This window comes from Lissotriton vulgaris, chromosome 1_1 (genome assembly GCF_964263255.1).
Source record: "Lissotriton vulgaris chromosome 1_1, aLisVul1.2, whole genome shotgun sequence".
Lineage (NCBI taxonomy): Eukaryota > Metazoa > Chordata > Amphibia > Caudata > Salamandridae > Lissotriton > Lissotriton vulgaris.
In genome coordinates, this window is record NC_141685.1 from 1346551858 (window position 1) to 1346579048 (window position 27191).

Below are 27191 nucleotides of genomic sequence, written 5' to 3' on the forward strand. Positions count from 1 at the left end.
GTCGTAAAGAACAGAGGTACATCTCCATTGCTGATGTCAAACTACCAGAGTGGCTGATTCTTCTTAGTATGACTCCGGCAGTCTCATGTCCATCGATTGAGAAATTCTGTTTTGGCCCTGGCTTTTAACTCCAGGCCTGATGTTACACTCGAGATGCTGCCTGCAGTTTCAAGTCCTTTATTGAGCTTGTTAACTGGTGCTCACCTTGATGAGACTGAATTTACTTACCCCACTGACTTATCGATGCCTGATTTGCAAACTTGTTTGGCTACAGAATCCAGATTTTCATTTGACACTGACTCTCACACATCAAAGACCCCTTCCAAGATATATGTTCTTGCAACACAGTTTAAAACACATTTTTTGATTCCTCCTTGGACCTACATTTGGTAGGTGCTTTTTTCAATTTACCTGTTCATGTCTATTGGATTTGTGGTGTATTGTTTCCGCCTTGTCAACGGACACTATGTGGAAGAAAGAACATGCATTCGACATATTAATGGAACATTGGCTCCCCATTCCTCATCACACAGATTGAAGAGGGAACTGGCTTTTGTTAATATTACAGCTTGGCCCGTCTTAGATGGGAATGTGTGGGATGCTGTTAGATTTCAAATCCATGGGCCCACTGAGGTTCTAAATGTCCCAAACGTCCTAAGAGTTTCTATGGGGGATGTAATTAAACAAATATACATTCTGATGATTGGGATGTTCAGGCCGTTAAAGCTTTGATTTCGGATTTGAAATATTATGCTTCCTTTGATGCTGAAGATGTGTATTTAGATCCTGCAAATTATGGTGATTTGTTTTGTTATCAACATTTTGGCAATCACTACCTGCATGAAGCAAACACCAGGAGGAATACTTTTAATTATACCCAGTGGGAGCATTGCCCCGCTCCTGTACAAGGCAGCTCCACTTCTTTTTTAAAGAGGTACCCTTATTTAACTGATTTTAATCAGTCAAATCCCAATGCATTTTATTTTAAAATGACTAAAAAGTCCACTTCCAAGGTAAGACTTACCCACACAAAATGATTGTATTCCAAGTCCTTTTTAGACCAATTGGCTATTGGGGGCTACGGGCTGTGGAAATATACTATTGATCTTAAATCTGTTTGAGGTTCTAAAAGTTGGTAAGGGCAAGGCACTGAGGCTTTGCATAGTGCATGTCTCATCCCAAACCATATGTTGTTTTTTAATTCTACAATTTCGCAAACGACATGCTTTGGATTGGCTACTATCAAAAAATTAAATGCCCCTTATTTTCCGGAATTGGAAGAATATTCCGGTTGGAATAATCATACCAAATTATCCATCAGAGAATTACAGACCATGTTACTGAATTCTTCCTTTAATATATCCAGTTTGGATCCTAAGGGTTGGTTGCTGTGGCACAGAAGTGCTGATTCATGCCAGCATCGTTTTCTGGGTTTAGCTCCAGGCTACACGCAGGTCAGGGTGGATCCTCGTTTTGAAAGTTACCATTCTGTGACTACCTATTCTGTAGGTAAATTATGTCAGAGTTGGCTCAAACATTCCACTTTGGGGTCAGTTAAGCTGCATTTATCTTAATTGACTGACGATGTTGATCTGAATGCTTTAGTAAAAGGCCCAGCTTCGGGTAGATCTAAAAGATGGATATATGCTTTTCACAACGAGGTCTGGAAACGGTCCCAAATTGAGGCGGCTTCCAGCATTAGAGCTATAGATCAGGTGAATTTAGAGGAAGTGCTAGCAGTTGTAGATAACAGCATTAACACGCTTTATTCCCGCATTTACACGTTAGATAATATTGTGTCATCTGTTGTTGATATTGTGCAAGATGAAGTGTCTGTATTGTACCATGGTCAAAATCAATTGCGTTCTATAATGCAGTTTGCATGGACTTTGCAAACTCTGAAAGCTGGAAAAGTGCAATGGCACTACATGAATACGTCATCATTATTTGCCCCGTTTAATTTGACTGAAAAACAACGTTTTATGTCAATGAAAGATGCAACTTTTTCTATGTTACACATTGAAAATTTAGAACAGTTACCATTTTCTGTAGCTGAGACCAATTCGGCAACGTGGCTTATCCACAGGTTAATAACTCTACCTTTTCCTCTTTTCAAGTTCGAGGCCTGTATGAAGTACTATGCAATTGGCAGATATGAACCTCTGGGCACCGCTTATCTTCATGAAGCTTGGTCATTACCTTTTACCTATAGGTGCCTTAGGGAGGGAAAAGAGGTTTACATAAATGGTGAGGATTGCACTACGACACCAGATCACTCAATGTGTAGACATTTCCAATTAGATGGCTCTTGTAATCAGAACGAGCCAAATTTAGCCTGTATTTTGAAAGGCACACCAGCACCTGCTATCATACTGACATTCACATTGCTGGCAAACAGGAGTTATTTGCTTATAAATGATGAGGATTGTTGTGGGATGGTTGCCGGAATTGCTTATGTGGTTACAGTCAGTGAGCGCGTAAAAATGTAATGTTCCCTCCTCCACATGGGAAGCTTGATGTTTCCATCTGGCCAACGATTCCGACCTTGAAAGCAGAGTTCAACAAGATGAGCCGTATAAGAGCTCTATTGTCCCAAAAAGAAGTCGCCCTCACATCTGCTCGTGAAACATTTGTCCTTCACGTTGCAAACACCCGCACAGAGGTGCATGCTTTAATAAATACTGATTTGCCCTTGCATTTCGGTGAGTTAATTCACACCATCTTTAATGCATCCCCCACCACAGGGCCGGAGCACTTTTTTAAAGTTGTTAGAAGTGGCCTGGTGTCTTCCTTTCAAACTATATTTGGTGCATTCCCGGCATTTTTTCATTCGATTTTTTTCCAGCCTTTTTGGTGGATTTCACTTATTGCTGGCTCTGGCCGCAGGCGTACTTCTGTTTTGTTTATTTCAAAATGGATGCACGTCCTGTGTTGCGAGAAGATCTGTCATGACTGTTGCTGCTCCGCAACCGAATGCTTGAGTATTATGGAGCGCTGCCTATTGCTACTTTGAGTGCGGCTTATGGATTATCGTTTCGATTTTCCTTTTTTACATGCGTCCAGCCTGTCTTTCATCGCCTGAGTTGCGATTTCGACTGGGCCCTGGATTTGTGTCTCTGCAATGTCTCCAAATGCGGATTATAATCAGTTTATGAACACCTTAGTTGCTCATGAATTGCTTTGTTCTGGCGGAGGGATTATGGTCTTTGCATCGATGCATGGTGTCCTGGGACATTGGAATGTTTTCGCAGCGGCACAAGATTTCTTGGCATGCAGCTTCATTGAAGAAACACCAAGTTTCCCTCTGATGGTACTGGAGGCTCCGGTAATTGAAGAACATGTATGTTCATTCCCTTTGCTGAATTGGATGGCTGACATGTTTTCGGATGAGAACCGTGACTTCCTATTGGAGGCTGTTGCTACATTTTTTGCATATACAATGATTGATTGAATGACTTCTCTCTTTCGTCCGTGTCCGTGATCACCAGTTGGACATTTTTTATATATTGTTTTTCTTCTCAAATTACCAGTTTTGATTTTTCTTCTCTGCACAGACCTATTGACTTCACTATGTCCATGGCTGGAGTTATTTGCTTTGAAAAGCATTCAAACTATGGATTTTTTTTTTTGTGTTCACGTTTTTTTCCCTGTGGCAATTTGAACTTGATTCTGACTCTCGTTCTTGAACTCTGCTTTCCACATTTGCCCCGTGTCTTATCCTTGCTCGGATCAAGGGAGGGTGTCATCGGGATTGACCCTTGCATTACGCTGTGTTAAGTTGGCATGAGCTTATTAGAAGTTTAAACGCCATTTTTCCTTTCTGCTGCCTTTGCACACGACACACATTTTTATAAATGTTTAGAGTCTAGCAGACTGTTTTGCTTCACACGAGAATAATATGTTTTCCTATGGTAGCAGATTTGCTTGGTAAGCTTTGTTTGAACAGTGAGTGCCGAAGCCTTCAAGGTTATTTCAACACAGTCATTGTTGTTCGGTCTGATCAGTGCACATTCTGTAATGTAATGTATGTGGTCTTGTAAAGCGCACTGCTGCCCTGAGGCGTCGTGGCGCTGTAGACCGCTGGGGAACCCGTCTTGGCTATCCCTGTGAGATGGTCCCTACTGGGTATCTCCAAGGTGAAACCAGGCATCCCCGGCGAATGTGGGGGGCCGTTGTAGAGATGAGGCAAGCTAATGCCCAGAGTTGCCGAGTGTGATCCCTGGTTAGAGTAGGCACAGAGGCGAGAATTATCGAGTCCGCTGACCCTGGTCCACGACCCTGCCGCGTCGGGAATTGAACCCTGGTCCCGGGCCGTTCTCTGCTGCCGGGTCTGCCGCCTCTAACCAGTGAGCCACACAACTCCACTCTAACCAGTGAGCCACACCACTCCACTGGACATAACATATATGCAGCTGTGGCCACCTCTGATTTTGGTGCGTTTAATAATGCACTGCGCAGGCATGCTCACACACACTTTTTGGGAACATTCACATGCAGAGAGCTGGTGTGGAAAATGATGTGATCCATTTCTACTTGGACCAGAGGTATGGGGCCGCCCTTCTAAACCTAAGAGACCTTCAGTAGATATAAAATAACCTAATAGTAAAGGAGTGTGAAATCTAGGAGTATTCTAGTCTATTTCCATTTAGCATTTTAACATGCTTTCTCCTTTTGTATTTTATGGAATAGTAACTATGCTGATAATCTTCTTGCTTATAATGTCTGCTTGTATTAGTTAAGATACTGCGCTTGAGAACATGGCATTCGAAATAAATATTTCAAACTTGCACGTGTCCTCATTTACTCCCTGTTATGGACTAGTATGAGTGTACAACGAAAGAGTGTTCATGTGTTCCACATTGCCTGAGGTATTCTAAGTTCCATGTTCTGGGTTGTCTAATCATTGGGGGTATGGAAGAACCAACGAGACACTGATTGCTAGTCTGGTAGGGGATTTTGGCTACTAAGGTGAATTTTGGCACACCCTAATTCACTGAGGTTCCAAGTCTCTATGCACAGTTTTGTGTAGGAGCAGAATCCCTGCTACACCCCCAAGCTACACCCATATGCTGCTACCCTGGACGAGGTCTATGCTCTAGATTGTCATAAGAAAATTGGCTGGCTGACCAGGGTGAAGCTACTGATGTCCTCCATAGGGAAAGAAGGCACAAGGGATTCGGATACCTTAGAATCCCTACAAACGAAAGCCCAGGTTAAGAAACAGTATTGGGACTGGGTGGCACAGTCCCTCATTACCCATCCAATCGGGGGCCGTTTGACCCTCGAATTTATAGAGTTTAAACTGGAAGGTGCCTTCGAGCCATATTTGGAGTTATTACCAATGCCCAGGAAAGGAAACTTTGTACGCAATCTAGATTTGGCCTCTCTCTCTTTTTTTAATTTTATTTTGTATAAATCTTATTATTTGCAAACTGAGGCAAACATCGGTGGGCACTCTCCCTCTTAATACTTTTGTAGCCGCTTTGTCCCAACATTCTTCGGCTTCTTTGATCTGCCCCGGCTGTTCTCTTGCAAATGAGTCTCTTAGCCACATATTATTTACATGTCCTAGGTACCGCCACTTGAGATCTAGATTGTTAGTTCCTATTTGTAAACAAATAGGCCCTCTCAGTCATGATGTTGCACTGCGTATTTTAAAAATCGACACCAGCACGCCAATTGACTCTGCTGTTGCCACATTTTTAGGCAAAATGTGGATCAGCAGAAGGTACGCGGTGTCCAGTCAATTGTTAGTCATTGTGGTTTTCATTTTTTAGAACAAGTTTTAAATAAGCAATTTATAGAATAGTATTGTATTAACCATGAACTGTACTGCATGACCGGTTATGCCGTTGAATTATGTAGCATAGGCTTTTGCCAATATCATTTCCGGTTCAGATTTTAAATTTATTTTATTGTTCTTGTCCAAATTCTTTTGTAATACTGTATTAATTAGTCCGAGATGAACTATCCTTTGATTTTTGTAATCAATTATGATTTTTCCGTACTTTAGGCACTTACACTTAAAAAGCCCAGGAAATGAATCCTTGGGGACAAGATAGATTTGGTTAACTCTGTATCTTGCGTTATGAGAAGATTGTTCACCTATTATACCGAAGATATATGCATCTTCGTGGACTCTTTTGCTCCCCTTGGACTCTTATAAAAATTTGACCACAAGAGTGAAAATGTATATGCTAGTATGGACTGCTATTCCATTTTGACTGTTTTAGTATGTTTGTCTTTTATTGCTTGTGTGTGATATTTTTATGGCCGTAATGGCCGAAATAAAGTTACTTGACTGACAATCTATTCCATTTGAAAAGAGTAAGCTGAATCTGTTGATCGACATTTAGCCACTTTGAAAATGTTCATACATTCATGTGGTAAATTTTAATGCTCATATTGTACGAGCTCAGCAGCCATGGTGCCAAATTTAAAGAGGAGAGATTGGGATGAAACATCTGACTTCCAAATTTCGTGAGGAGGTTCGGTCTGTACGGCAGCTTCATGTGTGGAAGCTATCAAAATCATTCTGGGCTTTGAGTAAGACAGCTTGATGATTACTAATAGAGTTAGGGGAATTGGAGGAAAAGCATAGATAAATTTGCCAGATTAGTCGATCCAAAGGGCATTCCTCAATGTCCCTGGTTGGCAGTACCTTGAGGCAAAGATTAGCCATTTTTTGTTTTCTGCAGTTGCGAATAAATCTGTGTGAGAAAAAAGCCACATTCAGAAGATGTTTTGAACAATGTCGTTGAGTAGAACCCACTTGTGATTTTCTTATAGAATCCTGCTCAGATTCTGTTTGAACATTCTGTATCGTGGGAAGATGGGCTGCAGGGATTCTCAGGTCTCTGGCTAGCAACCAATTCCATATTATCTAAGCTCCCGGTGACAAGGGTCTGGACCTTGTCCCCCTTGCTTACTCATATAGTACATAGCTGTTGTGTTGTCTGTCTGAACAGGAAGGGATTTCGTCCTGAAGGATAGTAGGAAAGACTTTAAAACCGAATGAACGCCGCATAGTTCCAGGAGATAAGTCATTTCCATCGTGGACCATGTTCCCTGAATTTGAAGGTGATCCACGTTCACTTCCCAACCGTACAGAGAGGCATCTGTCACTATTGTATGAGAGGGAACATGTGGATAAAAAAGCTTCCCTTAATGGAGATTTTTCAGCTTGCTAATTTAACAGAAAGAATCCACATTCAGATGTTCTTATGGTGGTCCCTACAATGGTGGGGGGAACACTGTGTTCTTTAAATACCCCTCACACATCAAAAGGACCCTTGGTGTCATGCTTCATCCTCTGGGTCTTCGCTGTGGCGTGCTGCTAACCGGCAACTACGCGGGAGCACTTTTAATTTTTGGCTATGTGAGGTGCGTGTGAGGTTTTAGTGTGTTTTGATGTGAGTGGTGAGGTCTGAAAAGTGAGTGTGAGGATTTTAAAAGTACCTGGAACGTGAGGTCTACAAAAAATGTTAATGGGGCCCCCGTGCTGGTACTGTTAAAAGGGTGATTGTGAGGTGTTTTGTATGTTAATGTACAACACCTCTTGTGTGCGTCGTCAACATGTTTCGAAGCTAGGCTTCTTCTTCAGGACGGGGTGCACAGATCCCCACCTTACTCAGATCCTCCGAATATTATCGGTAGATTTTACAGAAAAGGGATTTAAATACAAAAAAGGCTAATATGTCCCTATTAGTCTATTGCGGAAGTATCTACATTGAGAAACCTGAAAAAAGATAAAGGAAAAAAGAACACAACGGAGAACCGAATTGGTATTTGTCATTGTAAAAATCGTTGAATACTGGTTCAGTGACCTAGAGAAAAGTGAGGGCAACAACTGCTAGACATAAATAGGTCATTCTATTGGGATGGTGTGCCCTGTAAAAAAGAAGACAAGCAAGACATACATAACACAACATAAAACACACACTCTAGTTCATTGTCCCATGGGTTTGTATGACGAGGAGTCTAAATTGGTATGCCATCAGGGAAAGAAAGAAAGACGCTGTCAACATACTTGTTGCTGAAGTGTTGTCTGACTTCTTGAATCTCCAAACGGTGGGGTTGAAGTGCTACTCGCACCCTAGGAATAAGGTATACTATGGTATAGTGCACAATTTGTAAAGATCGCCGATATTCACTTACTTTAGGTCGTGGAAAAAGGAAGTTACAGTGGGCAATAGTACTCATGGCTACAGGACAGTATCTGCGGCTTACTTCCCCCGTCCGAGGCTCCGTCGGTTCTGTGAAGAGCTCGGTATCTGGGCTTTAAGTACTGCCGCCAATCACTGTTAATTTTAAAATTAATTATTTAAGAACCGGGAAAGTTATCTGCCATATATGGGGTTTCCGGGTTGCCTGTGAAGTAGCCTTTGCCTCCTCTGGGTGCAGCGCATGCGCCGTGGCGATTTAGGCTTGCCGCGCATGTGCGAGATGCAATGTCTTCAATACTGCTCATGAACGGGAGGATTGATCTCGGTCTATGGTCCCGCTCACGCGCAGGAGGTTGTGGTTAGCGAAAAAGGAATGGTTATAATCACACTGTTACATGAGACCGTAAGTGCGCCTCGTTTAGTGCGCATATTGTATTGTATTGTAATTGCATTTATATAGCGCTTACTACCCCTGACGAGGCGTCGAAGCGCTTTTTCAGCGGGTAGCACGCTACTCCGGGACCCACAGAGGATTCGTTTTGAATTAGTATAGTGAAACATGCAAGTACATTTTAAGTGGTGGATAGGTTAGTCAGTTATTTGGATTTGGAATGATAGCAGAAGGATAGAGTAGGACAAAGGCTAGTATTTATTTATCGCTCGCTTGTTGACGCATGCTATTCAGGGAGCCTATAAAGGATTAGTGGTGAATTAATATGAGGTAATTTCAGTGGTGGATATTAGTCTGTTACTTGGCGTGAGAAGGATAGCGGATGGATAAAAGGGGAAGAAAGATTTGCATTCATATAGCACTTGTTACCCCTGATGGGTGATGAAGCGCTTTTTTGGCGAGTAGCACGCCACTCCGGAACCCATTAAGGATTAGTGTTGAAAATTAGTATAGTGAAGTCAGACAACACTTCAGCAACAAGTATGTTGACAATGTCTTTGTTTCTTTCCCTGATGGCATACCAATTTAGACTCGTCTTCATACAAACCCATGGGACAATGAACTAGAGAGTGTGTATTATGTTAAGTGTTATGTATGTCCTGTTGTCTTCTTTTTTACAGGGCACACCATAACAATAGAATGACATATTTATGTCTAGCAGTTGTTGCCCTCACTTGTCTGTAGGTCACTGAACCAGTATTCAACGATTTTTACAATGACAAATTCCAATTGGGTTCTCCGTTGTGTTCTTTTTTCCTTTATCTTTTTTCAGGTTTCTCAATGTAGATACTTCGCAATAGACTAATAGGCACATATTAGCCTTTCTTGTATTTAATTCACTTTTCTGTCGACTCTACCGATAATATTCGGAGGACGTGAGTTAGGGTGGGATCTGTGCACCTCGTCCTGAAGAAGAAGCCTAGCTTCGAAACATGTAGACGACGCACACAAGAGGTGTTGTACATTAACATACAAAACACCTCACAATCACCCTTTTAACAGTACCAGCACGAGGGCCCCATTAAAAATGTTAGTAGACCGCATGTGCCAGGTACTTTTTAAATCCTCACACTGTCACTTTTCAGACCTCCCCACTCACATCAAAACACACCAAAACCTCACACACACCACACATAGCAAAAAATTAAAAGTGCTCCCGTGTAGCGCCGGTTAGCAGCACGCCGCATCCCGTAGAGGGGTGCGAAGACCCCAATGATAAAGCAGGACACCAAGGGTCCTTTTGGTGTGTGAGGGGTATTTAACCACATCGCTGCTGTGGTTATTTTTCCCCTGTGCTGGATAGTGGAATTCTCCTATATTCATGACGAGCTCAGCTCGTCATCAGCACAGCTCAACTGTGCCTCATGACGAGCTGAGCTCGTCATGAGCATGGAAGGGGTTAAGGAACACATTGTGCTCCCCGCCATTGTAGGGACCACCATAAGAACATCTGAATGTGGATTCTTTCTGTTTAATTAGTTCTGTATAGGGAGAACGGATCCACTTTGTCTCTCCTCTCCCCTGTTATATTTAGATTTTTCAGCTTGCACCACCATTTGAGAGATTGCCTCGCTCTGTCTTTCCAGTTGCCCAAATAGTGACTCCACTGGTCTTCCAGACACGCTTTTAGTGGTCTCATGTGGAGATGGGCATTTGGAGTCAGAAATATGCAAGAGGCCATCGATCCTAGAAGAGATTACACTTCTGAGCTTCTCGAGAAGTTCGGCGACCACTGCAATGTACTTTTAAAACGTTCTAGGGGATGAATTGAGGCCGAAATGATGCACTTTGCACTGGAAGTGGTCGTGTCCTACTACAAATCTCAGGAATTTGTGGTGTTTCCGGGCTATTGAAATGTGAAAATATGCATCCTCAAGATCTATAAAACAGAGCCATTCTTCTAGATGAATTTGAGGATACATTTGTTGTAATACTAGCATTCTAGATTTTTCTCTCAGTATCCATTTGTTTTTATCTTTCAGATCTAGTATGGGTCAGAGTTCCTTTTTTTGGGACTTTTCTTTTTCCACAAGAAATAACAGAAATAAATCTGTCATCCCTGTTGGTTGGGGGCTACGATGTAGATGTTGGTGGGATGATTTTGGAGGAATATTTAGTGGTGGACTAGTGAATCTGAGACAATAGCCATTCTGTACAATATTCAGAACCCCAGCACCATTTGTGATGGATTTCCACTCTGTTAGAAATTGCAAAATACTTCCTCCTTACCAGAGTGAGCAACAGAAGAAAGGGAAGCAGAGCCTCATTGTTTGTAGCCTGTAGGAGACTTTCCTGCTTGGGCAGGTTGGTGGCCTGGACACTTCCCCTCTGGTGCTGCTAGAAAGGTCTTTGATGTTGCCTTTGGTGGTGTCCTTGCAACCACAAAGTGGTTTGAACCCTCTGCTGATAGAAATGCCTATCCTATGGCTTGTAAGGTTTTCTCCTTGTATTTCTCCAGATCAACCGCCTTCAAGGTCTTCATCTCGGTCTTTATTCTAGCCATTTCATCATCAGCATGACTCCCAAATAGAGTGTTACCGGAGAAAAGAAGACTAAGTATTCTCTGCTGAGATTCTTGCACAAGTGCCATAAGACTAAGCAAAGAATGTGGTCTGTCCGCCAATCCGTGGCAGCAGCTATGGGCTGCCAGCAAAGATTAATTGCAGCAGAACTAAATCACTAAGTTCAAGACCATTATACCTTCACTCGTGATTTAGAGGAAGTCTTCTCTGCGTTCTCTTGGGAGGTGTTCAAACAACTGCTGCCGGGAGTCCCATAAGGACCCGTCATACCCGACTAGCAGGGAAGATGCACTTGCTGCTTTAATGGTTGCTGCAACTGTGCAATATACCTTGAGCCCCACTGAAGCAAATTTCCTACTTTATTGTCTTTTGGAACTGTGGCTGAAGGAGTAGTAGAATGAACTTACTTTACAGCCAAAATAACTGAATCAGGAGGAGGATCTGACTTCAGGAATAACTGATCCTGCTCCAGAGGCTTATATTTTTCTGTAGCCTAGACTGAGCTGCTTTTGCTGCCGCTGGCTTAAGGAAAAGTTCCATAGCTGGTCCTAATAAACCCGGAAGGTAGAAGAGGTCTTGATGCTGCAAGCTGGTGAAGAGTTTGTGAAGAGTCTTAGGAATAATAAATGTAGCTGTTGATGGAGCAGGTAACGAAATGTTCCGTTTTGTGGACCCTCGTACAAGCACCTCTTGAAAGGTGTTTATTTTATAAACGGAAGGAACTCTTGACTGGGGGGAATCCATCAGTGACAGTGAGTATCATCCGATTCAGAAAAGGGGGTGGTGATGGACAGAGTATCTGAACTAAGCAGAATACTCCTACCCAGTCAACAGATCAGGGCTTGATCCATCACCGTGGGCCAGGGACAGACTAATTTGCATGTAGCCAGGTTCTGAGCAGGGATGGTGCAGTGAGCTAAAAAACGGTGATGGATCAAGCCCTGATCTGTTGACTGGGTACGAGTGTTCTGCTTAATTCAGATACTCTGTCCATCACCACCCCCTTTTCTGAATAGTGAGTATCATCCAGCACTGAAGGAAGAGGTGAAATTAATTCGCCTTCATCTTGATTGTGACCTAGATCTGGAATTGGGCGATATCTATGAGTGAGCTGAAAGGAGCGTCTTGATGAGGAGTACCTAGAACAATGATAATGTCTTGAAGGTGCTTATACTTACGATCTATGGTGAGATCCGGACTGAGGAGAGCTTGATCTTGGAGGGGAAAATAGAGGCCCCGCCGGTGAAGGAGCTCTGAGGAAGAGGTGAATGTGAGGTACGTGGCTGGCATAGGCACTGAAGGAACTTGCGGAGGAGGAGAAAGCGGATTAAGGATCGGCGACTATGGCAAGTACACCCTGGAATAAATCTTCTTGGTCTCAATAATTTGACCCTTTCTGCAGGTCTGGAAGACCTTGACGTAGTAGGGCTCCTCAATGACCATTTTTCTTAAATTTTTGACATTGAGTGTTTCGTTGTCTCAAAGTTGTGGAATCCTTCAACGTTGACCTCCTTTGTCTTGACATTGAATGTTGTCTCCTTCTTGACATCGACCCCGCGGATGTAGGCACTGTATCTTGTCTCTGAATCAATGTCCTTGACATCGAATTGAAAGTAAATTGTTTTTGAGGATCTCAATTCTCCTCGAGCCCTAAGAGGAAGGTGGAAGAGCCCTGTAAGAGGACTGACCCTCTCCTCGTGATGTCCCTCCTTCAGATTAGGCCTCTTGCTGTCTGTGTCACTCTTCTGCCCCATAAAGGCAAATCTTCTCGTACCTCAGGATACGGCAGGAAAAGGTCCTGTAGTGCGGACTTCTGCCACGGATGTGGCGGTCAGGTAGGCAGATAAAATGTATTTTAATTGACTAGAGAACTACTTTTTACGTCAGAAAGTGACAGAAACACTGGCAATGTTGAAACCATCAAATGAAGGTGTTAACTCCATATGTCTGGGATTCCTTCTTTGTTCAGTTGGCCTGGGCTGTACCAGATTAGGTGCAGTGTTGCAAGCTAAATAGAAGATGCAGATTTTCCCTTGCCCCTTTCCTCTCCCAGAATTTTGGGTCAATCACTGATAATAGCTCCTTTTTTTTAAGGGAGGCCTTTTCTCTTTCTGTTGGGGAGCAGAGCAATTAATATGGCACAGTAAGGGTGATAAACCCTAGAATCTGAATATGAGCTCGGCCTGAGAAATATGACAATTCTTTACGACCCTTAAGATGTATATGTAGTGTGTTGAGAACTGCATATTAAAACTATGTGCGCTTGTTTTACCCCAGTTTAATACCTTGATAGATTGCGTAGGCCTGAGTGCAGCGAAATTGCACTCTTGTATATTTCACCTACATGTATAATACAGTGAAAGTAATTCAGATTTCCAGCACATCCTACTGACCTATCTATGAACACCCACTATTATAAGGCCTATCCCAGGTCAGCACCTATCCTTGCAGAGCTCCTTCTGTGGCAGGCTAGATGTGCCAATTATTGGGCTGTGCACAACAATCCATGATTTTACAGAGAGCGCGACTCTGGTAGTAAGACCCACCTAAAGTATAGGTGCAAGAACCAGGTGATCAAAAGCAAAAAATGATGGTAGACTAAACCATTTGCAATAGTTATGGACAAGAAAGGTAATACGAACACATTACATTAAACTGTAATATGGAATCTCAGCACTGAAAGCTCTTCCTACTACTATGCTGTGGAGAACATTTTACATGTTTGAGCCAAGATCTGCTCACAGTTCTGGTAAAACGGAACCTAACAGTTGAAGGAATAATACTCAAGAAGAGGGGTCTCTGAGGAAATCGAAACAGTGATGTCACTGTTAGCCGCAAGTTAATTTGTCTTAAGAAAAAACAAAGGGGTAACCAGTCATATATATACTATATATGCACTGTGCCATCTCTAACAGAAACACAAAGTCTTAGCTTACAAATTGAAAGGGATCATATCCTTTCATCAGTTTCAACTAAATATAAACCAATAGCCTATACAATACAGAGGAAGAGGCTAATTGTCAATGCACAGAACAGATTGTATTCAAAGGAGTAGAGAGTTTTCGGTAGGGCCATTCCTCATTTATCTAAGCAATCAGGTTAAATTTTATAAGGAAATTTAAATTCTTCGCCTCCACATACATAAACACATACCATGCTTTCAATAGAGTTTTACAAAAGACAATAATATTGATGGGTCTTAAACACACAACCATATAGGTTTTAAATGGAAATGGCGGAGTGCCTTTTGTTTTGCTTCTCAACAGCCAATTCATGCCTGGACTGTCTACAATGCTTTAGTGACAGCAGTGTGCCCATCTGTAATCAGCAACTAGTGTGGAAAGAACTTTCTTACCTTGAGCCGTTCTGCTGTGCTGGGGGTATAACACTGTAATAAACAGGCATTCCCCCGGTTGACATGCCTCCCTGAACGGTTTGGTTGGCAGGAACCAAGACTGGCTGTTGATATGTCTGTTGCACGATGCCCTGTGACTCGTTCCCCACTGGAACCTACATTAAGGAGACACTCTTTAAAACGGTGAGGAATCTTAAAGTTTAAAAAGTGTATAAAATTAACATTACATTAAATGTAATTGAGTAATTCCTAGACATTAGCTCTATACTGTCACAACCTGCCACCATTTCTTCTCTTTGACATTGTACTGCCAACCGACTGACTTTTGAAAAAGTATCGCCATGGAGAGTAATAAGCAATCTGTATGTAACATAAATGTGAAGAGATGGGCTGCACAAAGATTTGGTTTTCAAAACAGAGGAGAATCAAGATCCGACCCACATAATGAGCCTGAGAGATCCAGTACATTAGCCTTAGATAGCCCTGATTCTCATCAAGTGCCAAAAATCGGTCAAGCACTGCATAGAACAAAAAAAGGCACAGTAACATTTCTAGAATATACACTGTTAAAAAAGTTAAACTTGTGTTTAGACAAAGACCAGGAGAACAGTATATACATACATTCGAAATTCTCTTATTAACCAAACCAAGAGGCAGGGAGGGAGAAGTGGCTACACCCTCTATCATCTACAGCACTAAAGTATACAGTTTTTGCATTCAATATTTTAATGGACATTACAGTGGCATGAATTATGAAAGCTGCTTCCAGTATGCTACGTTCAACAAAACAAGGTCAAATAATAAGAAACGGTTTTCTTAGATTTAAGAATAATTTTGTGAGAGGCATGGCCTGGACAGCCAAGATGGCGGGCGCAACTCTGGCGCTCCCGCTGTTACCTTATCGCATACAATGGATGCTGGCATGCCCTAGATGCAATATAAACACTGCCACAGCCTTACGAAGGATACAAGAGCTATGACGGCTCCTTTCTGGAGCCTGTAGAACCCTGAGCGGCGAGTACCCGGCAACGGCCTGTAGCACATCTGTCCCAAGATGGCGTATCGGGAGTAGCTGCGAACAGCCTGCCGCTGTAAACAGTGGGATTTGAGGCCTCCCACTTTCCGGTGGTGTTCGCAACTGGAAGTGGAGGCTGTGGGCCTTTCAGAATGAAGCGCCCACCAGGCACAGGAGACCGGACACCCCTTCGGGCCCCACAATGATCTATCTGCCTGTAGGGCTGGCAGGCTCTCTACACTTGGGCCTTCAGATATGGCAACCACGCAGAGGGGAGGCTCGAGAGCGCTTCTCCCTATCTGGGATTGATAAGCCTCCTGCAGTATCTGTGAGCAACTAGAAACATTGCTCACCGCCTTGGGGCCCGCACACAGCATAAATGGGCAGGGGAGCCCGAAGAGTGAATAGCCTGGGGAAACTATTGCGAGGGTCTCAGAGGGGGAAGAAAGGATGTCGACTCTGGAGGATACTGTGAAGCATCTATCCTCAGAATTATACCGGCTAATACAAGACACAATCTATCCAAGACGGTGTTGAAGATACAGAAAACAGGGTCCACCATAACAACCTTCACTTCATCGGCTTTCTCGAGGGCTCGGAAAGCCAGGCTCCAGAAGAATTTCTTGAACAATGTATTAAATCCTGGGTATACCCTAAACACCTTTCTTCTTGCTTCATCATCGAAAGTGCACACAGTTTCCTGGCCCAGAAGTCCCCCCTTGGAGCACCACCCAGACCGATGATAGGTAGTCCTTACATTTTAATGACAGAGATGGGGGTCTCCTCTGTGACCGAACCATGAATGATCTTCTAGTCCAAACCGGATGTGTTCTTATCTTTCCGGATTATGCCATCTGGGTACAAATGCAGCATAAATCCTTTTAACAAACTAAATTCAAGCTGCATGTAACCTATATGCTTCTAGAGCCTGCCAAGCTGCACATCGACCACCAGGACAAAACCATGTTTTTCAAACCTCTAAAGGAGGCATGGCTTACTGAACAATGACCAATCATAACTAATCAAACACCACCATGGATGTCCTCTGAAGCCTTCAAGAAATCAGATTGTGGCCCTGGCGGGTCACAGGTTGGGCGGTAGCGGTCACACTGCAGACGATTGGTAGGACAGGAACCGGACTTAACTGGGACTCTGAAGGAGAAAGAAGCCAACAGACAGTGAGTAATTGCAGCTCAAGTGACCCTGGAGTCATCAGACGCTCATATGGATCAGGGAGCAAGCTGACCGGGCACAAAGCAGTTTTGACAGTATTTACATGCCAGCACCACTACATCCTATAATGATATTGTTAACTGTGGTTTGGAGACCGGGTGGGCACATAGTCTGTATAGGTGCATCTGGTTTCTTCAAGATGAAGAGTGTGACCCACCTACTAATGGAATTTCACGTGTTGCTAGAGCTGAAAAGGGACTTGTGACCTCAAAAGGGGTCTTATGGGAAAAATGGGCATGGACCCGCTCCATTTATCAGGGGTATTTATCAGGACAAACTCAGTCGCATCGCAGAGTTGGTAATTTTGATACTAGACAAGAAGCATTAAGGGCAGATGGCCATGTCCGCCCTGGAACAACGCCAACTAGAGCTAGTTAGAACCTCTCTTCGCCAGCTCTGTTTAGAAGCTGCATGCCAATGTTGGATGACATCCCTACAACAGGTGTACGAGTGGAGCGACAAGTCTAGCAAACTACAGCACTGGATCGCCACACCCCACTCAGAGTCCAGGGTCATACCCGGCAACAAGACAGATTGGGGAATGGATTGAGGATTTTTGGGGGATCGCAGCTGTGTTTGCCCAATATTAGGAGACCCTCTATGCGCCTTAGGCCCGACCGGAGCATAAGTCGATAGCCCCACTGGTGTTGGAAATTCCTATGCTCCAATTGACTGCCTCACACAGGACCACCCTTGACCAGGCTATCTACTCAGACAAAATTGGTGAAACCCTGTCAAGACTTGAACCCTAGCAAAACACCAGGTCCGGATGGCTTTCTGGTCGAGTTGCCTCGTAAGGTTTGCCCTACCATTATCCCATCTCTGTTCCAACTGTTCTCTGAAGCCATTGCTGTAGGAAGCTGGCTCTGTGTATACTATACCAAAATGAGGTATAGTGTGAATAGAGTCCAGTGAAACCCAAAAGGTAGGCACAGGTAAAAGTATATAGCACCTCTCTATTTGTGGTAGTGTGGGTGCACAGTTAAGCTTTATCAGAGGGTAGTGTTAGGCATTTATTGTACACACATAGGCAAGAAATTATGTCACACACGTCAAAGACTGAACTCAGACCATTTTGTTTGTATCAAAAATCTCATTTAGTTATTTTATTTCTAGAACCAAACCAAGCCTGGTGCAGGTAAGTGAAATAATACTTTGCAAAATCTTATGCAGTGATTTACAGTTAAATGCAGGTTCAAATGCAGTTGGCTGAATACCAGACAAGTCAACAGTTCGAATTTACTTTAGTTACTTTACAGATTACTTTGTATGATACTTTTTAGATTATTTTTACTTTTGCTAATCAATGTGATATCCTTAGATATCACACTGAGACCTTACCTAGACAAAAGGTAAGTATTTCACTTTGAGTACATTTGCAGTTTTGTCAATGTTTCATACAAACCAACTCAATACTTTTTAAGGAAAAGCAGTCAATGAAACCCTATGAAAGGAAATGAACTTGACGGTTTGCAGGGAAGTACTTATTTGTGGGAGTTGGTATTTTGGGGTTAGAACCAGGATTCCCTGGTTGAGGATGCACTATCAGAACACCCTCAGCGGCACGAGGGCAGCTGGGTGCAGAGAGCTGAGGCCCAATGTTATCCAATGGGGACAGGAAGCCTCCGGTTGGTGGCTGATTAAGAGCAGGCCACAAGGTTGTGGGAGCAAAGCTCCTGGTGTTAGGTTCAGGCCAAAGGTGGATCAGAGTTCGCACCCAAAGTATACCAGCAGCAGCAGCGCAGGGTGCTGTTTTGGTATCTGGTGCCCTGTTGATTTCAATGGGGACTGCCAGTTTGGTATTTTGGCTGCAGGCTCGGTCCAGGAAGACTATCAGGAGGAACCAAAAGATGGGCAGGTAAGTTTGATGGGCACGGGGACATAGGTACACCTCGGGTTCTCTTCCACAGGGCGCAGGGTGGCTGGACGAAGGGGTGTTTTTTCAGGTTGTATTTCACCTTACCAGGCCACTCACGGTTGGGGGGTCAACCCACAGTGGACTCGGGCTCTGCAGCGCTGGGGGACCACACTAGGACCGGTGAGCCACCCGGACTTGGGCCATAGGCGTCGGGTGCAGTGATGGTTCCAGGCGTCGGGTTTCTTTGTCCTTAGCCGGCTCAGAGTCTGTTTTGGGGGTTTCTTCTGAACAGAGCTGCTGCTCACAGAAGATTCGGGCCTTTGTTGAAGGCAATTGGTCTTCCCAGGGTTCTGGAGGTAGCTGGCTGCAGGACAAGGCGACTTTTGGCGCAGAATCTCTGGAAACTGCAGACGGGCCGGAAGGGCTGGGGCCAAATCAGTTCTAATCTGCAGTGTACTCTGCTGGGCGTCTTCTTTCATCCTTCTTCTGGGATTGCGGGAATCGGTCTTCTTGATTCAGGGCTGCTCCTGAATACTGTATTTAGGGGTCTCGAGGTCAGTAGCCAATGGGCTACTGACCTTAGGGTAACTACACCCTTGGTGAACTCACCCGACGTGAGAGAGTGGGCACAATCCCTAATCCTGACTGGAGAGTGCCTGCCATGTGCAAGATGGCGGGCACTGAAGAGTGGGCTTCACCTCGCACACCCCACCTGAAGGGTGCGATTGGTAGAGGTATGCACACCTTCTGGGCTGTGCTAATTTGCACACACATGGACATCCCTTTTTTTCTCTTCACTTATACTAACTCCATCATTTCCCATCATGGCGAAAAACAGTCTAAGGATGGAGCTGATGCCCTTGGGCAGTATTGTCCAAGGGAGGAGTCACCTATATCGTGACTACAAAGACTTCTCCAAGAAGACAACAACCTGCAATCATCCGAGCCCAACACCAGGTGGCGATCTAATGCATAGTGTACGATCTGCAGCTCATATGCCTCGAACATTTGTCTTGTGGTGGCAGGCTGGTGTGTACCAGTCAGGGAACCCACCAGAGGCTGGTCGTTTTTCAGGGAGCATCTCTAAGATCCCCTCTGAGTGCATTTTTCATTAAATGCCACACTTGCATCAGTATGAGTTTAATTTGCTGAGAAGTTTGATACCAAACTCTCCAGTTTTCAGTAAAGCCATTATGGTGCTCTGGAGTTCGTAAGGACAAGCTTCGAGCACCATATACTCCTAATGGCATTACTGCACTTACAATGTCTAAAAATTGGTCTAGACACTGTAGGGGTACATGGCTCATGCACCTGTACCCTCACCACTGGTATAGTGCACCCAGCTAGAGGGGTGGCTGACCTATGCCAGGGCAGTGGGTTGTAGGCATGGCCATGTGGACTCTTCACTTTGTTCTGCACCACAACAAGCAGCCTGCAATGGCAGCGTGTGCATGTGTAAAGGTACAGGGCCTCTATGGGTGGCACAATAAGGGCTGCAGCCCTTAGATGCCTTCTGAGGCCACAGCGCCCTTGGTACCCTTGTTACTTTTTTACAAGGGACTGACATGTGGCCAGGGAGGTGCCAATTGGGGGTACAAGGTACAGATTTGGGAAAGAACACAGGCCCTGGGAACCTGATTGGCAGGGACCCAGGGCACATCAAGTCAAAGTGCATCAGTAGTCTGGCAAAAAATGTGTGTGTGCGCGGGGTGGTGTTCCTGCAATAGAAACCCAGCTTCCTACAATTGCCAAAGGCCACTTCTCTACAAATATTGACTTTGCCACAATTATAGTCCTACCCAAGCTGGGCCCCTCCCCGGTAGCCTTAGCCTCACTTCGACCCATCGCCCTAATAAACAGTGAAGTTAAACTGTATGTCAAATTACTGGCCAATAGTTTGTTCCTGGTCATTCCTCACCACGTTCACCCAGACCAGTGCAGATGTATCCCCCGTCGCGTGTCTAGGTATTGTATCCACATCGCCCTGTCCCGCATAAAAGCTCTAGTAAATCCGGCCTCCTTCCTTTTATTTAAATTCGAAAAGGCAATCAATATGGTCCGTTGGACCTATCTTGAATAAATCCTGGCAAACCAGGGTTTTGGGGCCCGATTCGGTCTGTATGTGAGGGCCTTACCTACCGGACCACGGGCTCGTGTGCCGGTATATGGCATTCTTTACCGCAAATTCTCTATAAAGAGAAGTACCAGACAGGGTTGCCCTGCTCTCCATTATTATTCGTGCTGGCTACTGAGCCTTGGCATTCTGGATCAGGTGTGATGCCAAGGTATGGGGCCTTGCTATGGAGGAACGAGTAGCACTTTATGCTGATGATGTATTGCTGTATTGCTGCTTATGTCCTGTCCTACTGAAATGAGGCCAGACTCCTCCAGATACTGGGGTTGTGTGGGGAGGCCTCAGGATCACGGGGTAACTGGACTATTGGTCCCATTAAGAGGTGACTGGCAAGACAAGACACGGCAGTCACAGATCCCGATACAGCGGGTCAGCTTCCTAGATCTTAGGGTACATGTCTCCTGCAAACCTGACCTCATATAGAGCTTAAACCTCCGCCCTGTTATGCACCTGGCACAGGAAGACCTGATGTGCTGGAACATCTCCCTCTTAACATTATGGGCTGTATCACTAGGTTTAAAATAACTGTCTCCCCCTGAACTGCTTTTTGTCTTGCAAAGCACAAGTTACTACTAGTGTAGCAATATATCTGTAAGAGACATTAGTTAGTGATAGATCTCTTACCTTAGAATATCCCCAGGCGTAGCAGTACCCTTGCTCGTCGGTAGGTGTCGTCTGCGTCTCCGCGTCCGTCGTCGGTGTCGCGGGCACCGTGATGACGTCGTCGGAGTACTTAGACGCCGCCTCCGCGTGCTGACGTCAGTTCTTAGACACAGCTTTTCCGCGCCAAAAACGCAGAGCCATGTCAAAAACCAACACTGGTGCCATTGAAACTACGGCCCTGAAAGGGGATGATCTTAACCCTAGATATCGGTTCGCATAACGGGGAGGATGGGTGGGGCGGTAAGGAATCTATCACTAACTAATGTCTCTTACAGATACATCGTTACACAAGTAGTAACTTGTGCATCTGAAAGAGACACGTTCGGGATAGATTCCTTATCTTAGAATAGATACCCCAGCAAACCAATAATCACACCAGAAAGCCCTGGAGGACTTAACGGCCAAAGAAGTCATCCCTTCGGACTTGGCTGTCCAGGCAGTAGTGTCTTGCGAACGTGTGCAGCGAGGCCCACGTAGCTGCCTGACAAATGTCCTGCAAGGGGACTCCTCGGCCCAGGGCAGTGGCAGTCGCCGTGGCCAGAGTGGAATGGGCCCTCAGCCCAACAGGATGTTCCTTTTTAGCCAAGGAGTAGCACGCTTGGATGCACAAAACTATCCACTGAGAGATGGTCCGTTTGTGCACCGCCCGTCCCTTCTTAGCGCCCACGTAACCAACAAAGTTGGTCATCCACCCGGAACTGGCGTGTGCGACCCAGATAGTAGGAGAGCGCACGTTTTGCGTCCAGACGGTGGATCCTCTCTTCCTCTTTCGAGGGATGCGGAGGCGGAAAGAAGGTGGGCAAGGTGATGGACTGCCCGATGTGGAAGGCTGTGACTACCTTGGGCAGGAAAGAGGGTTTTGTCCGCAACACAACCTTGTCCGGATGGACAGAAAGGAAAGGAGGTTTCGAGGATAGAGCCTGGAGCTCATTCACTCTCCTGGCAGAGGTGATGGCAACCAGGAAAGCAGTCTTCAGAGTAAGAAGGCGGATAGGACAGTTGTGAAGTGGCTCAAAGGGAGCGCACATCAGAAAAGTAAGAACCAGGTTCAAGTCCCACTGAGGCATCACGAAGGGAACAGGTGGAAACGTGTGTGTGATGCCTTTCAGAAAACGATTTACAATAGGGGACTTGAACAAAGAAGGTTGATCAGGCAGCCTTAGAAAGGCTGACAGGGCAGAAAGGTAGCCCTTGATAGTTCCCAGAGCAGAGCCCTGCTGGGCAAGAGAAAAAAGGAAGAGAAGAACCTCAGAGAGAGGGGCAGAGAGGATCCAAGCCTTTGCTGCGCACCATGCCACAAATCTGTTCCACCTGCAGGCGTATACCGACTTTGTGGAGGGACGCCTGGCTGCTAGAATGATATTACAGACTTCAGGCAGCAAGTCAAATGGCCTCAACTGTCGCCGCTCAATCTCCAAGCATGGAGGTGGAGACTGGACAGGTTCGGGTGGAGGACCAGCCCCTGTTGCTGCGACAGAAGGTCCTCCTGAAGAGGCAGACGAACCGGGGGATCGACTGACATACGGAGTAGCTCGGGATACCAGTACCTTCGTGCCCAGTCCGGAGCTACAAGGATGACTTGGGCCCGGTCGCGTTTGATCTTCTTCAGCACTCTGGGCAGTAGTGGTATAGGCGGAAAGGCGTACAACAGACCGCAACTCCACTCGCGTCGAAAAGCGTCTCAGAGCGAGTGCCACCTTGGAAATTCCAACATGCAGAACTGATGACATTGCGCATTCTCTTTGGTGACGAATAGATCTAACCAAGGCTCTCCCCACTGCAGAAAGAGACCTTGCGCCACATCAGAGTTCAGACACCATTCGTGATCCTTCATGCACAGGCGGCTGAGTTTGTCCACCCTGGCGTTCAGAGAACCTGCCAGGTGTTGAACCACCAGGGTCACGCCCTGATGTTCCAGCCACTGCCAAAGGCGCAGAGCCTTGTGGCAGAGGGTCCACGTCCACACCCGCCCAGTTTGTTGCAGTACCACATGGCGGTGGTGTTGTCCGTGAACACCTGCACTACACTCCCTCGGACTGAGGGGAGGAATGCCTTCAGTGCAAGACTAATCGCCCGCAGCTCCAAAAGGTTGATAAGGAGCCGAGACTCCGCCGGAGACCAGAGGCCTCTGATCTCCGCCTCTCCCATGTGGCCTTCCCAGCCCTGGAGGGACGCGTCAGTCACAACCACGTGCTCCGGTTGGGGAAGGGAGAGGGATCTGCCGCTGATCCAATCGCGGTCCGTGAGACACCACTGCAGCTGTCTCGCAGTGCCTTCTGAGATCAGGACATGGTCGGACAGGTTGCCCTGATGCTGGGCCCACTGAAACTTCAGGTCCCACTGCAGAGCCCGCATCCGCCAACGGGCGTGATGCACCAGAAGGATGCAGGAAGCCATCAACCCCAGAAGCCGCAGCGTCAACCTGACCGAGACTCTGGATAAAGGCTGAAAGATCGGAATCAGAGCCTGAATATCCCGAACCCGCTGCTCGGGGGGATAAACCCGAGAACCGCTCCGATGAAGAGGAGCTTTTGAGAGGGACACAGGTGTGACTTCGGCACGTTCATGGAGAACCCCAGCAGGTGCAGGAGATCCGCCGTCATTTGGAGGTGACTGACGACTGTCTGGGGTGAGCCCGCCTTCAACAACCAGTCGTCGAGGTAGGGGAAGACTGAAACCCCTAACCTGTGCAGATGAGCTGCGACCACCGCCATCACTTTCGTGAACACCCGTGGGGCGCTGGTAAGGCCAAAGGGGAGCACAGTAAACTGAAAGTGCTCACGGCCTACCGTGAACCGCAGGTAGCACCAATGGGCCGGCAGGACGGGGATGTGGAAATAAGCGTCCTGCAAGTCCAACGCTACCATCCAGTCTCCTGGGTCTAGGGCAGCTAAGACCTGAGCCAGTGTAAGCATTTTGAACTTCTCCTTCCGGAGGAAGCTGTTGACGTTCCGTAGGTCCAAGATAGGGCGTAGGCCCCCTTTGCCCTTCTTGGGTACCAGAAAGTAGTGGGAGAAGAAACCACACCCTACTTCTGGCCCAGGAACGCGCTCGATGGCCCCCTTGGCCAAGAGGGCCGTAACTTCCTCCTGCAGAAGCCGCAGATGATCCCCCGATATGCGGTGGTATAGCGGTGGCATGGCTGGAGGGGTCGTCTCAAAGAGGAGGGAGTAGCCCCTTCGGACGATTTGCAGCACCCACCTGTCCGATGTGACAGTGCGCCAGTGGGAGTGGTGATGGCGAACCCTGCCCCCCACTGGCGTCACATGGGCCTGGAAGCACGGATTAGGAGGGTTTCAAGGAGGATGCCGCGGGGGAAGGTGTGGACTGGCCTCGCCGTTGTCCCCGGCCGCCTCCACGGCGATTTCCACGGCCGCCACCGCGTTGGATGTTAGTCTGCGGTGCGTGGCTGGCAGCACGTGTGGGGGCGCCCCTTCCTTGGCCACGAAAGGAGCGAAAGGCACCCGTTTGCTGGCGCGGGCCGAGAGGCCCAAGGACTTGGCCGTAGCCCTGGAGTCCTTGCGTGGTCTGCCTTGTCGCCTAAAAGGCAACGGCCTTCAAACGGCATGTCCATGAGTGTATTCTGGACATCGGCCGAAAAGTTGGCGGACCTCAACCAGGCGTGGCGACGAATCGCCACAGTCGTTGCCATCGCTCTGCCCAGTGAGTCGGTGGTATCCAGCCCACACCGGATAGAATATTTTGCTGCATCCCGACCTTCCAGAAGGGCTTGGCCGAGTTTGGCCCGTACCTCCAACAGACACTCTGGCAGCAATTCCGCGACCGTGTCCCACAGAGAGTGGGTGTAGCGGCCCAAGAGGCATGCGGTGTTGGAAGACCGCAGTCCCAGACTCAGGGAGGAGAATACCTTTTTGCCGTACTGCTCATACCTCTTGGATTCCCTGTCCGGTGGAGCCGATGGGAATGCGGTCTGGGAATTCGAAGCCTGGATGACCAGGCTCTCGGGGGTGGGGTGGGTGGACAGGAAACATGGGTCGCCTGGGGCCGGGCGGTGGCGTCTGGCCACGTTCCTATCTACGGGCAAACCCGTAGCGGGCCTGGAACAAGTGCCCAAAAGAATGTCAGTCAAGGCCTCATTAAACGGCAGCAGAGGCTCAGCCGAGCTTGACTGTGGTTTAAGGACCTCAGTGAGGAGGTTGGTCCTCACGGCCGCGACGGGGAGCTCAAGGCCCAAGGCCTTGGCCGCCCGCGTCAACACCACACTGTAGGTTGCCCCCTCCTCCGTAGCCACCGTAGGAGGCAAGACAAAGCCAGTGTCTGGCGAGGTGTCCAGACCACTGGCATCCCCAAGTCCACCTGTCCAGTCCTCTTGGGACTGACACTCCCATGTCAGAGGGTCCTCAGACCCCTCCCAATACTCCTCATCACCCATCTCCTGATAATCAGGGTTGTCAAAGGATGGGGCAGGTTCATAGAAGGTAAACTCCCCAAGTGGCGTCGAAAGCGGCGCCCAGCGACGCCGTTCCGACGCCGGAACGAGGGAGGCACCTGAGGGATCGGCGCCGGTGAGGTCGTCAGGTCAACCGGCGACGACCCGGATCCTGAAGCGGATCCAGTGGGGCCCTGCGGCGCCGGGCCCGAAGGCACGGGCGGCGTCGGGGCCGAAGCACCCGACCCGCTAGGGCCCCCAGACTGGTCCGCTGGGCCCGAAGGCGCAGCGGAACCAGTCGGAGAAGCAAGGCACCTCATGGCCATGAGGAACCGCTCGATCTCCCCCGGCGTTGCGTTCTGCCCAGGGACCGGAGGGTTTGGTTCAGGCCGCAACGCCTGCGACTCCGACGGAGCTGCGTGGGCGGTGGTCGGAAGAGCGATGACGTCTCTTCGCCTTCTTGTGCTTACCGGACGGCTTCGACCCGGAGGATTGAGGTCGACTCCCGGAGCTGTGATGGCTCCTATCCTGTGACCTGTCCCTCGACCTCCGTTGGGACCAGGACTTCTTGCGGCGTGGGGCCGACTGCCGGAGTTTGAGTCGCTTGCGGGACCGCTTCTGCCTAGCTTTCGGAGTCAGGGCCCGGCAGTCGGGGCAGGCCTTGTCGTCGTGGTCGACGCCAAGACAGTGAAGACACCGATGGTGAGGGTCGGTGACCGACATCAGTTGGTCGCAATCCTCACAAGGCTTGAAACCTGGCATCCCTATCGGCACCGTCCGGAGTCGCAAGACTCAATAAAAATGATCAAAAGGGATCAAAAAGTGACTAAGGTACCACTTTTTCCGGATCTGCGCTGCTGGCGTGGAAAAAAGAAGAACTGACGTCAGCACGCGGAGGCGGCGTCTAAGTACTCAGACGACGTCATCACGGCGCCCACGACCCCGGAGCCGCAGATGACGCGCAAGGGTACTGCTACGCAAAAATTTCCGGATCCAGTTTGTCGCCTGGGGATATTCTAAGGTAAGGAATCTATCACTAACGTGTCTCTTTCAGATATTACCCTTTACATATCTCTTGCGTGTGTTTAATGAAATGCAGAACATGGGGCGAAAATTTTTCAGGGGCCCACAAGGTCCCTAGGGTGGCCTGGGGGAAATGTAGTCATGCAACATATGACTGGGACTGGCAATGGCTGACATACAGCTCTACTACTGGATGGCACACCTTGTTCCCATTAACGACTGGCAACACAGAGGATGGGACGATCCAGCCTACAGAGGCGAACTGGCTCTACTGGGCTTAGGTAAGGTAATGGGCCTCTTGTAAAATCCTGTCCCCTTCTTTCTCCCAGAGATAACACAAGTAGCTATCTGACCATGGAGAGACTCGCTTCATTGGACAGGA

The 27191-nt window shown here is 47.1% G+C and overlaps 1 protein-coding gene across 3 annotated transcripts in view; it reads right to left on the reverse strand.

Annotated features, from left to right (window-relative positions):
• Positions 1-27191, reverse strand: part of R3HDM2 (R3H domain containing 2) — a 921072-nt gene that overhangs the window by 30163 nt on the left and 863718 nt on the right. For all 3 annotated transcript variants that reach the window (XM_086966594.1, XM_086966584.1, XM_086966589.1), the window contains one exon: positions 14494-14648. In XM_086966594.1, the coding sequence (XP_086822720.1) occupies positions 14494-14648 (155 nt within the window). The remainder of the gene's footprint in view (positions 1-14493; positions 14649-27191) is intronic.